Raw genomic sequence first — 13144 nt, 5'->3', positions numbered from 1 at the left:
GATACAGAAATGTTAAAATGTTTAAAATGTTAAAATGTTATTTGAGCTAATTCTGCGTAAATTTAATGAAACTCTTAATTTTTACTAAAAAAACACTGGCAAGTAAGCATTAAATATTGGAATCTTTTATAAATAGAAACACTGTATGAGAAACGACTTCTATGCTTGAAAGCTGATAACTGTGAATTATTTTATTTCTACATAGTGAAACTTACAGATAGAATGTTAAATACAACATTTAATTAGCTACTATTATGTTTTCTTATGAAAAGCATGATGACATTAACACTATTATGAACCTCATGTGAGATCTTTTAAATTTAAGAATCAAGATCGTATTTATCGTTATAGAGCCTCAACAGGAGGATATGAATTTTTAGTTGTACATACATATATAAATAAAATCTCCAGATTAAACATGCTACGCGTGAGATCTGTCTCTGGCGGTCTTGGAAGAGGTATGTTTCTGTATGCATGCAGCTGCACATGGACTCACACATGACTTTCACTTTGACACTTATTCTTAAAGAGATGCGGACATGTGTCAACACATGCATTGAATAATAGTAATAATCATATGCCTGTGCATTATTATGTGGTGTTAGCAAGTGCTGGAAGTTACCTACAAGTGAGCAGGCAGACTGTTATGTAATACTCAAGAAGAAACTTGTCCTCCAGCTCTTTGCACAAGTTTCTTTCATTGCTTTTACTGTAGCTCAATATATTCATAAGCATAATTCAGACACAGAGACACTGTTTTCTATGTGAATATATTGTCAAATATAATTTGTTCCTGTAATCAGTGTTGAAAACTGTGTTGCTCCACATGTATGTGAAAACAGTGGCACACTTTATTTCTCTGGATTCTTTGATTAATATAAAGTTTAAAAGAACAGCATTTATCTGAAATATAAATCTTTTACAACATTATGAATGTCTTTACTCATACACAACGGTTCTTTATTGATTTAGTATTTTGTGTGTTAACACACACGCAGTGCTTTAAAGAATACTTTACATTATAAATAGTTAATTAATTAATTATAGTTAATTTTTATAATTTTACACAAAATGTTGACTTGTGCATTAATATTTCTTAAATACATTTTTAACAATTGGTGAAGATTGTTTTAACTGACAGCTGAAAACTTATAGAATTTCCTTAATGGTAAATTGTTTTTTTTGTTTGTTTTTTTGTCAGAATTTAGAATTTATATTTCACTATTGCAGATCTAAACTTGTAATAGTGAGTTTATATCTCTCAATTCTGAGTTTTATTATTTTGAATTTGTATTTTATAATTATTATTTTTTTTTCTAAAAAATAAAAGCAATTATTTTTTCTAAAACGTATTAAGATGAATGCATTGGTTTTTTTCGCAATTCAAAAGAAATGTTTTGGAGGATGCGCTGGAATCATACATCATTAAAACACATTTATAATGTTGTTGCTTGTTTCAGGTTATTGATGAGGCAGGAAAGGCCTTGAGAAACGCTCAAGCACCATTCGGTGGCGCCAGAGCATCAGGTAAACCCAAACCCATCAACAAGTCAAAATCAGTAAATACGCATCTCAAAATATATTCTTTGTTTAAAATAAAATTCACATCTCTTACCTGCTGTAAATGACTGTTTAAAATTAGAAAGAAACAATTATTTTGATTAAAAAAAATAACTTTAAAATTACTTATTGGTAAATTTTTAATGTTTTTAAATATTTATTTTATTTGACATTTTTAACTAAAGGCAACATTTCAAATTTCCATGTTATTTTTTAAAGTTTAAGTTTTAAATGTAAGTTTATTCTGAATTAGATGTTACTTTTGTATTTTCTGATTTCATTTTAAGTTTATGCTTTTTTCATTTTTATATTAGTTTCAGTTTAGTGTTAGTAATTTTATTAGTTTGACTTGTTTTATTTTAATTATTTGTAGAGGCAACATTCATCATTTTGATTAGTTTTTAATAAATATTCGTTATTTAGATTTTTTTTTTTTTTACTATATCCTTCACTTAATAATAATAATTAAAGGTTTTTTTTCATATTTATAGTTGCAGTTATAAATTAGAATTTTTGTGAATTTTATTTTTAATATTTTGATTTTATTTTAATTTTAGTGTAAAGTTTGTGTGATTTTTTTTTTGTGTGTGTTTGTTTTATTAGTTTTTGTCCTATGTTTGTTCTGTTTATCATTAAATTGATCTATTTTTATTTTAGTTAATTATTTTGGTACATGGGAAATATTGCCAAGCTGAAATAAAACAAGTTTACTTTATTTAATTTGTTAACATTCATTTCAAGGAACGATTTTTAAATAAGTCCGTTTCAGTTAAACAGAAAACGGTGTTTTTGTTTAGTTTTTTACAGAAAAAAAGAGGAAGAAAAAACTGAGTTCCAGAATAATTCTGTACAAATATAGCAAAGATGTAAACATATTTACAGAACAAACTGTTCTTATTGCTCAGATCTTACTAGGCTGTGGTTCACACACACTTCTCTTCATCTCAGTGTAATCAGAAGAACTGAAGGGATAGCTCACCCAAAAATTACAATACTGTCATCATTTACTCACCTTCACGATGTTCCAGACCTGGATGAGTTTGTTTCTTCCATTGAATTCAAACTAAGATATTGGGAGTAGACATTGACTTCCATAGTTATCTTTTCATAAGTAAAATCTTGTATTATTTAAATGTTGCTGAATAATTGTTCATTAAGACCAGCACACTTTTAAATTTAGTGCATTTAATATCAATTGCAATTCACATTATTTTTGAGGTTTTCATGTCATTCGAGTTATGACCTCATCTAAGAATAAACTATAAACAGAAACGTTTGTAAATTAAATCTTTAGGGTTTTTCTATTTTTATATATATATATATATATATATATATATATATATATATATATATATATATATATATATATATATACACACTTTTTTTTTTTTTTAAAGTAGCCTACTCAAGTTTATAGCCTCGTTTAAAAAATAAATAAACCATGTATTATTAGCTTTAAGTATGAGTTATAACGTTAAGAAAACGTTAAGAAAACTATTAAATTTAGAGCTTTTAATATTAATTAAAGGTTTAAGGCATTCAAGTTATGACTCATAATTTTTTTTTTTTTTAATTAAAAAAATCCATAGACTTGTATAACTTCATAAAAACTTCAACTTTCATAAAAAAGTATTTCAAGTTATGAAAAAAAAACTTATGATAATAGTTGAACCATAAACAGAAATGTGTGTAACTTTAGTTTATTTTTGAGACTGTCATCAGTATGATGCATTTAACACCTCTAAAGGTTACAGACCTCATTAAAAAGCTCATTTTCAACAGAAACCTACTGAGGAGTCGTAGTCCTCATGTTTACAATATGTAAATGAAGTTCATCTCCACACAGGTGAAGTAAAGCAATAGATGCGTGCTCTCAGACTCAGGTATGGGGTAGACTGGTACATTCTCTGCGTCGTGACAGCTGCTGTCTACATCCACGTTTTATAAAAACAAAGTGTTTGACTTATTTTGAGAAACAGTCTGTTCTCTGTATGTCTTCGTCAGGATGCTGTGAAGATCACCAGGGTCTCCAGAGCGCATCTTCTCCGCTGCTCTTTGATGTGATCTGACAGCTGTCTTCCACACTTACTCTGGCTCGCTGTGTTGTGTCACACTGTCCCTTTAAAACTGGCTTGGTGTTCTGTTGCACCATAAATCTCCCGGTCTCCTCTGTACACCTGGAGAACCCGTGCGTGTAGCTCTGCGCACGCACGCTCGGACAGGTGTTGCTCTTCAGGTAAAACACAGCCATTTCCAGAACATCAGCCTTCTCTAGTTTAGCACAGGGCTGGCTGGCTTTTATCTTGGCTTTCAGGAGAACCTTAAGCTGTTCGATGCATCTGTTAATACGATCTCTGCGCATCTTTTCCACCACTGGTTTCCTCACCTGGAAAAAAAAGGAAAAAAGAATGGATCGTGAAGAACTTTGGAGTTCTTAAAAAAGTTCAATACTTACTTTAGTTTTTTCTTGTCCAGTCTGAGTCAGTTTGCAGACAGTGGGAGCCATTCTTGCATTCTGCAGTATGTTTGCTGTCACTTTATCGAGTGTGTGTCTTCTGCTGAAGGGCCCTGTTATATATGCCCTGATCCGTGCTCTTCTGTTTCTCACACTTTCGAGCCAATCAGAACACGGCTCAAAGTTCAATAGGGAAAGTTTAAATTAGATTGCTGGGAAACAATAGAGGTGCGCGCTCAAGCAGCTGGAGCATGTGTGTGTGTGTGTGTGTGTGTGTGTGTGTGTGTGTGCATGCACGCTGTAAATGGGAAGCGTGAAATTGCGGGAGTGCACGAGCCTTTGGCAGCATGCATGGCTGTTCTGGCGGGAAACTAGAGGATCAATGCAGTGAATAGAGATTAGAGAACTTTCAGACGCTTCCCGCTCAAAAACTCTTTCAGACAAGATTCTGAACAATTATATGAAAGGCTAACAATGAGTAGATGTTTAGCTCTTAATCAACACACGTCAGTGCATATATATCAGTAGTGTTTTAATGCTTGCTATACGTTTTTTTTTTTTTTTTACCACATGCTTTCCCTCCAAAAAAAAAAGTTGATGAATGGTTGATGAATTTAATTGAAATGAATTGGTTTTTCAGAAAAGATAGGAAGTGCAAAATATAAACACAATACTTATTTTTGTTTTTCTAAATAATTAAATATTTATTATAAATATTTTTTTTTTGTTCTTTTACATATCTTGAGTAAATGGATGTTTGATATATATTTATTTACCACACACTTTCTATTACATGTATGTTCATTTTTGCATATTATTAAAAAATTTGTTTTCTGTTGTCATTCTACAAATTAGTATATTTTCCAGATGCAGAACATTTTTTACAGATTAACAGTGACCACCTTTTACCATTAGCCATTCCTGTATTGTTTTAGATTGTTGTATATCAGTGTTTATGTTGTACATATTGAGAGTATATTAAGGCTATATTTATTTACCACATTTGCCATATTTCTGTATATTAATTTTTATTTTATTTGTTAAAATGTCAATTTACATATAAAAATATTAAAGCTGCTGGTAACACTTTAAAATAATGTTCCATTAGTTAATGTTAATGTATTAACTAACATGAACAAATAATGAACAGTAAATTTATTACAGTATTTATTATATATTTATGCTAATGTTAATGAAAATACAGTTTTCCAATGTTAGTTCATGTTAATTTTGTGCATTAATAATGTTAAACAAGCTCAACTTTTGATTGCAATAATGCATTAGTAAATGTTTATTTTAATCATTATTAAAATAATTATTTAACAGGTGTCCACATGTTTAGCCATTCATAGTATTTATTTAATATCATTCTTTTATGTTGCACTGACAATTTACATATTGAGAATATATAAATGTTGGCTTTAAACACTGATATTTATTATTTTTAATTGTATGTGTTGGAATGTCATTTTTCATATGAAAATGTAAAATTTTAATGCACGTTTTTTTTATTTTCCAGATTTTAAATGATTATTTTACAGCTGACCAAATGTGTAGCCATAGTATTTTTTAGTTTTTTCTTGTTTTATACAATTGTTTCATGCTGTAAGTTGGATATGTGCATATTTCTGTTTATTTTATGTATACATTTGTTCTGTACCCACTTGATATTTGAGATCAAGGAGTATTTTAGGATGGTTAAGTGTGGCTCTTTAGGATGAATCATTCCTCGGTGTACCCCAGAGGGACAGGCTGCCTCATTGAGAGCTCATTACTAATGCGCTGGGGAGAGCAGCACACTTCTATTGGGCCCCATTGAAGAGCTGCTGTGGGAAAGTTGGGACAACACAGGCTCCAGGATTAGACTTTGAAGAGCTCAAAGGCGCAGCTGGCTCCTGTGCGCGGGAAAGTGTGCTCAGCAAAGCCCAGCGCTGACAGGCGTTTTGTCCAGCTTTTCACATGCAAGGTTCATGTGAGGTTCACTTGGCTCACTTGTGCAGTTGTAAATTGCTTCGGGTTCCTATAATGTTATTTTAAAGCAATTAGCGAGCAAGCAGTCTGTTGAGTTCTTGCACATATGTTTTACACAGATTAAATGCCCATTAAAATAATATTGCAAAATGCCACTTGAATTGGTTTGCTGCACACAAATTCTTAAAAATTTGCAGAGATGGCATTATTAATAACTGTGAAACACACTACACTATTTATATTTATATACACATACATTTATTTATCTAACACACATACTTAGTGTATACTTAAATTTTGCTTGTTGTTACACAACTGCTTTTTGTAATATACCTGCCTACAATTGTCAATTTGTATATTGTCATTCCTTACCGACTTATTTGTATTTTTTATTCTTTTATTATGTGTTTTTGTTCTGTCGCTGTCATTCTGTCACAATAACAAATTCCTCGTATGTGTGAAAATACCTTGCAATAAAACTCATTCTGATTCTGAAAATAAAAAAGGGTCTTTATTAGTATCGATGCATCCATGATGAGGCACAAATGGTTCTTTATAGTGGAAAAAACATTCTTTAGATTATTAAAACGTTAGTGTTTTATAAGCACTGATGACTGCAAGCTGAAAAAGCAGAGGCTCTGTTCTTTATTTTGACATTTTGCATGTTCAGATATTCATAAAAGTTTTGTGAAAATTATCAAAAATCTTGGTGGTGGCTGGCACCTTTTTAAAAAAAAAAAATTGACAGAGAAGGTGTTAACAGAAAGTGAAATGGAAAAATTACCATCTTTGGTTTCCCAAAGAATCATTCATGAACAGTTATTCAGCATTAAAAAAAAAAAAAAAATTTAATAAATAAATAAAAATTCCACTACAAAGAACTTTTAGTAAAATGGAACTCTTAAAAATAAAGACTCCAAAAGTCCCAAAGAACCTTTCAGTAAACATTAATCCTTAAAAGTATGTAAAGTGTAAAGAGCATTTTAATAATCTAAAGGACCATTTCCAACTATACAGAACCTTTCGTCTATTGGAAACGTTTCATGGATGTTAAAAGTTCTTCATAGAACCTTTGATGCCAGAATCTTTTTTCAAAATGCAAAATGTTATTCTTCAGTGCAGCAACTGATCAATGAACAAGTGCACCTCTTGTTCTCTGTGTCTATCAGGAGGTGCTTTGGGTTAGTTAACCCCGAGTTCTGTTCCCACACCAATTCCCATCTCCCGCCAAAATTGACTGATAAAGCCACAATACATTCATCCTGCTCTGCAAAAGGGTCTTTGAATGTGGGCGCCCCCTTGTCCAACACTCTTCTCATTCTCACACACACACACACACACACACACAGTGAGGGAAGCAGATGCTCAGTGCTGTGTGCCCAGTGTGAAGTGTCCCTCTCTTCATATAAACCTCCCCTCTCCTCTCCTCTCCTCTCCGGACAGGAACTCAGGTCTCGATCACATTCCAGCGTCACATGCTCTGGCATTCACAGCTCAGACGCATGAAAAGAAGCAGTTAGAGTGTGAAACTGTGACATTGTCTGATACCTTCTGCCCCGCTGAAACCCCTTGAGTTTGCCAGTGTGTTTGTGGTCATTAAAACTTAAAAAGAGAGGGAAAAACAGGAAAGCAGCCCTTTTATACTGTCAGAAAACAATTGGTGAATTGGTCTCTTCTTCAAAAGCAAGACAGTGTTCAATTATTTATTTTTAATAAATGAAACATAATATATAAACCGTTTTTAATAATTTAACAATTTTTAATGAATACAAATATTTAATAAAAATATGTATTATTTAAAAAAAAAATTATTTATTAAAACTTTTAAAAACGTATATGTATGAGAAAAATAATTAGAATAATTTTATTTTAATCAAAAATATTCAGCAAATTAAACTGAAAAAAATTAATCTTAATAAATATTTGAATATTAAAACTATTCAAAAATAATAATTATTTATTTTAACTGTTTTAATAAACTGAACAACTTATAATAAATAAAAATCTATTTATAAAAATGTCAGTTTAATAACAACTATTAAAACATATGTATTTCAAATAAATATAATTTTATATTAAAAATAATTCATCTGAAACATTTAAAAACAATTATTATTATTTAAATATTGACAGAAATTCTCCCCTCTTAATTGAAAACATCTTGTAGTCTTCCTGCATTTGGAGTTCAGCCTGTTGTGTATGAGAGGCTATCAGTGCATGTCTATCTGCATGTATAAATACACTGTGGCATGCAGAAACATGTTTTGCACACATGCCTCCGTGTTTGTTTGTGTTGGTGGGATTGTGTGCAGATCAATCTCTCCTCAGGAGTGAAAGCGTACCTGTGGCTTTGAGGTGCGTGAGGGAGAGCGGGAAGCTTTGTGTGCGCAGGCAGAGCACCAGATGGTCTATTGAGAGCGGGAATAATGAAGCGTGCTGGATCAGCGGCCTGAAGTGTGGGAAGCAGACACAGACCAGAGCTCTCACACATTCCACTCTGGAGAGACCTGCAGCTGGACAGAGAGAGAGAGAGAGAGAGTCTTATTATATTCCTCTGAATGATGAGAGGCTCTACGGTGGAATGCAGGCTAGTCATTAAACTACCAGTGTCATCTGTCAGTATGGGTCACTGTTTGGAAATGTGAGTCTTAAAGAAGGCAGAAAACAACAGAAGAATATAAGAGCAAGTTTCCCTCCAAAAAACATCTGGCGTTGGGTGGCCATTGATATCATTGATGATCTGAGTACCAAAATTTTTTTTTAAATGTATGTGTGTGTATATATATATATATATATGGGTTTATAAAATGCAGTAAAAAAATAAGTGAAATAAAGTTTAAAAATAAATTTAAATTCTAAGTAAATTCAGCAGTACCTGTATTGTTTCCAAAAATGAAGCATGATTTTTTTTTATTGAATTCAAATTTTATACTATTTTATCATTGTATTTTATTAATTTAATTATCTTACAGTACTTATATTTGTAATTTCTATTGTCTATTAATTTTACTTCACAACAAAATATTATATTTTTTAAATAAATAGAATTTTCCAAAAGCAAGGGTTCTCAAATTGTATTCCCTGATTTTTATCATTGTATTTTATTAAGGTATCTTTTATCAGTATTTTCACAGAAGGCAAGGATTTTTAAAATTTTATTCAATTCATATTTTTTATTCAATTTAATCATTGTATTTTTATTCAATAAATTATTATTATTATGAAAATGTGCCACTTGGGTTATTTAAATGACGTTACTATGCAAATTTTCCAGAATTCTTCCCAATCAAATGGTCAATGTCAGGGCACATGCTCATGCACTGATGGAGACGTGTGCTGGATGGGTGGTGTAGATGTGAGGTGGAGGAGCAGGTGATGTGAGCGAGCGGTGAGAACACACACGCGTCTGATCTGAGCAGCGGGTTCAAAGCCTGACAGAGGAGGGGCTCCATCTATTGACTCAAGAACGTGTGAGCAGGATCCAGCCTGGGGTTCCCACACTATCTGTCCATTTATTACCCAAAACTCTGTCAGGGTGGGAGGGGGGCCGGAACAATAGAAGTGTGCCATCCTTGAGAGCACGGGATAATTGTGCTTAATCGACATTCACAGTGAATGCATTCCAGTCAGAGTGTGTGAAGACTGAAGAAACGCTTTAGAGTTCGTTAGACCCATCAGCTTATATATATAAATTATTAAACTAAATTTTTATTACATAAAAATTATATAATAAAAATATGTATTATAAATATTATTTATAAAAAAGTTGTGTGCATATGTATATAAATGTGCATGCATGTATAAAATATTACAAAATGTATATTTTATTCTGATAAACACATTCTGTTGGATAAACTTTGAGAAATGTTCCCTTTGAAAAAAAATTATAGTAGATTACAAAAATCACAAACACATTGGATTAAATATGACATTTTAAAGTAGAAAATCCTAAATAATAATAAAATTCTTCCAGCCAGAATTTTTACAGGATATATTTGTCATTTTTATTGTATTTTGTAGTGTATATGTATTATTCCTTTTACTTTACAATAATTAAAAAATAAGCACTAAAAAAGCAAGGATTGTAACCTTTTATTGCATATTTTTATTAAATCTTACAATTGACATTATAATATTGTGTGCATTTGTATGTATATAATATTAAAACACAATTAAACATTTTATATTTAGATAAATATTTTTGCTAGTTTTTCCTATTACATATTATTTGCTCATTATCATTTGCTAAAAATAAATCAATCAATAATAATAATCTTTTTTTCTGCCAGCCAGCTGTTGTCCAGCATCTGTCTTTGCCTGATAAGGTGTGCTGCGTCTAATCTTTACATCCCTTGGGAAATGATCATATGTCTGCAGAAGCCTTATCAGTGAGTGCTGATGTTCCCAGGTAATAAAAGTACAGAAACCTGGCTGTGTGTGTTGTGTTGGGTGTGTGGAAGCCGTGGGAGCCCTGAGGCCAGTTAACCATGAAATAATTGATGCCTCTTCTATTGTGCAGGACGCCTCAGCCACTGGCCTCTGAGTGTGGGAAAGCTAATCCTGACTGGGACTCATGGCTTTGTAATGCTAATGAGCTCCTATAAATAGAGGAGCACGACCCTCATTCCCAACACAACTGACTCGCTCTCCTCAGAGAAACATCTCTCCGTCTGAAAGAATGGCTCCGAGCTACATGACTGACTACTCCAAACTCTCCACCAAACAGAAGCATAAAGTAAGTATTTCTCACATTTGAATCAGTTATTTCTCTTTAGTTCTGCTATGAATTCTAAAGGACAGAACTAACCGAATCTCGTCTTCTCCAACAGTTGAGGAAACCAGTGGTGGAGAAGATGCGCAGAGATCGCATCAACAGCTGCATCGAGCAGCTCAAATCCATGCTGGAGAAGGAGTTCCACCAGCAGGATCCAAACACCAAGCTGGAGAAAGCCGACATCCTGGAGATGACGGTGGTTTTTCTGAAACAGCAGCTGCAGCCCGAGACCTCGGCTCCACAGAAAGCCCACTTTGACGGCTATTCCCAGTGCTGCAGGGAGACCGTGAGCTTCTTATCTGGAAACTACGAGGTGGACGCTGTACGTCAGCATCTGAACCACTGCCAGGAAGCCCAGAGATCATCTAAAGACCTCGCTCACGTGTCTCCAGCTTCCCATCAGATCATCAAGGTGAAGCAGGAACCGAGCGCTCGCAGACCTCTCTGGAGACCCTGGTAGATGAAGAAAGACTTTGACTGAAGAACTAGATGGTGGTTTTACCATCTCTTTTATTGTAGGAGATACACATTTCCATGTTGATTTCAAATGCTTCATATTGAAGTTTCAACTGTTTTATTCTTAATAAGATTTGTAAGACGTTTGCCTTGAATCTCTCTAAATGCTATTGTTTCTAATCCTAATGTTGTTTGGCTTGCAAACAGTGAGTTTGTCTGGTCCTGATGGATGTTCATTTGATACAGCCTTTTGTAAAGGCTACAGAAAAACAATATTTGTTCTTATGATGGCCTTTTGGTGCATTGAAACACTGTGGACACTGTGTGTCTGGTACTGCTTTTAATAAAAGCAAATAATTACTAAAAAAGCATTTGAATTCATTCTTTCATTGATGTCTATATTGTACTTAATAGATAGCAATGATAAAAATTCACCACATAAACATTCTTCAGAGATATTATGCTAAAAACACAGCAAATGTAGGAATGCAAATATTTAGATGCAAATGCATCAGATGTATATCAGGTCATAGTTGAACACACAAAAATTAATAAATCCTTTAGAAAGATTATTAATCTTACATAATAATTAAGAGTTATCAGTACTTGAAATGTGAAATGTTTAAAATATATTTCATATGCAAACCATTGCATATCGGGGCGTATTATAGTTAACTACAGTAAAAAATAAAATAAAATAAAAATACTTGAAATAAAAAATTTATTTTAGCTAGTTGCCAAGGCAACATTTCTCATCTTCATTTAGTTTTAACTTGATGTAAAATAAATAAATAAATAAAACTGAAATAAATTGAATAAAAACTATATAGTCATATTTATTATTGTTATTTACATTTAAATTACATTTACATTTATTAATTTAGCAGATGCTTTTATCCAAAGCGACTTACAGATATTAATAATAATAATGACAAAAACAACAAAATAACTAACAATTTGCCTATATAAAATTACAATGCAAAATACTAAAAATATTAACCAATTCAAAATATTAAAAGAAACTACAAAAGTATTAGTATAGAGTATAAATAATACTAAAATAACAATTATTAACTTTGAGGTACGGTGAGTTTAACTTATCAGATTAATAGTTTTATATCGAAGGTCTAATGTTGTAACTAATTTAGTAATTTTTTTAGTTGCTGATCTCCAAACTCAGAAACACAATTTAAGTATTATGCATTTAAAAGTAAAACTTTTTAATTATGCAAGAATGCTGAAACTTTTACTCAACATTCTGTTTTATATTCTAGTACACAATTTGTTTTATAATCATATGTAATAAATATGCTTTAGAAAGCACTGAATATACCTAGACGTATTACTTGTGTGTCATTAAAAAAAATTCTAGGTTAGCACACCAGACTTTTTTTTTTTTTTCTACTAATATTATTTAATCGCTGAGAAACATCATGCTGGAGTGTGGAGTGATGACACACAAGCACGTTCCATTTACAATGCTTTGTCTGCATGGGTCTGAAGCGTCTGATGCTTTCCCACACTCATGGGCCAATCACGAGGCTGTCTGTAACACTTGATAACATCAGCAGCTTGGACCTGGACGGGAGGAGGAGGGGGATCCTGAAAGGGGATCTAACAGCCACTATTTGTGTTTATACGTGTGTGTGTGTGTGTGTTCACTAGAGGTGTGTCGTCTCCTGATTACACCGCCTCACATCCTCAGAGACCAAAAGCCTCCCGCTTCTGTAAATTCAGCAGAGGCACATGGCCACCCTGACGTCTACTGTATTTACCTTACAGTCCAATAAAATGCGGCATGTGTTTCAAATAAAAGTGTGTCAACATTTGATATACTGCTACCCAAGTCTCAGCAAATAATTCTGTTCTGAACTAGGTGAAATAAATTTTTTGTCAGATTTGTACAAGTAATCTGAACATAATTATGT

The 13144-nt window shown here is 32.4% G+C and overlaps 2 protein-coding genes across 2 annotated transcripts; one reads left to right on the top strand and one right to left on the bottom strand.

The window, feature by feature from the left end:
* Positions 1 to 3254: 3254 nt before the first annotated feature.
* On the bottom strand, positions 3255 to 4522 carry LOC128022038 (transcription factor HES-5-like). The gene is made up of 2 exons (XM_052609240.1): positions 4016 to 4522; positions 3255 to 3946 (listed from the first exon to the last, which is right to left on the bottom strand). The coding sequence occupies exons 1-2, from the start codon at positions 4064 to 4066 to the stop codon at positions 3578 to 3580; spliced, it is 420 nt and encodes a 139-aa protein (XP_052465200.1). The 5' UTR covers positions 4067 to 4522; the 3' UTR covers positions 3255 to 3577.
* A 6075-nt stretch (positions 4523 to 10597) lies between these two features.
* On the top strand, positions 10598 to 11555 carry LOC128022036 (transcription factor HES-5-like). The gene is made up of 2 exons (XM_052609239.1): positions 10598 to 10721; positions 10816 to 11555. The coding sequence occupies exons 1-2, from the start codon at positions 10665 to 10667 to the stop codon at positions 11218 to 11220; spliced, it is 462 nt and encodes a 153-aa protein (XP_052465199.1). The 5' UTR covers positions 10598 to 10664; the 3' UTR covers positions 11221 to 11555.
* Positions 11556 to 13144: the final 1589 nt, after the last annotated feature.

Source organism: Carassius gibelio, chromosome A11 (genome assembly GCF_023724105.1).
Source record: "Carassius gibelio isolate Cgi1373 ecotype wild population from Czech Republic chromosome A11, carGib1.2-hapl.c, whole genome shotgun sequence".
Taxonomy (NCBI): domain Eukaryota; kingdom Metazoa; phylum Chordata; class Actinopteri; order Cypriniformes; family Cyprinidae; genus Carassius; species Carassius gibelio.
The sequence above is the reverse complement of the archived record's forward strand: the minus strand, read 5'-3'. Positions and strand labels throughout refer to the sequence as shown.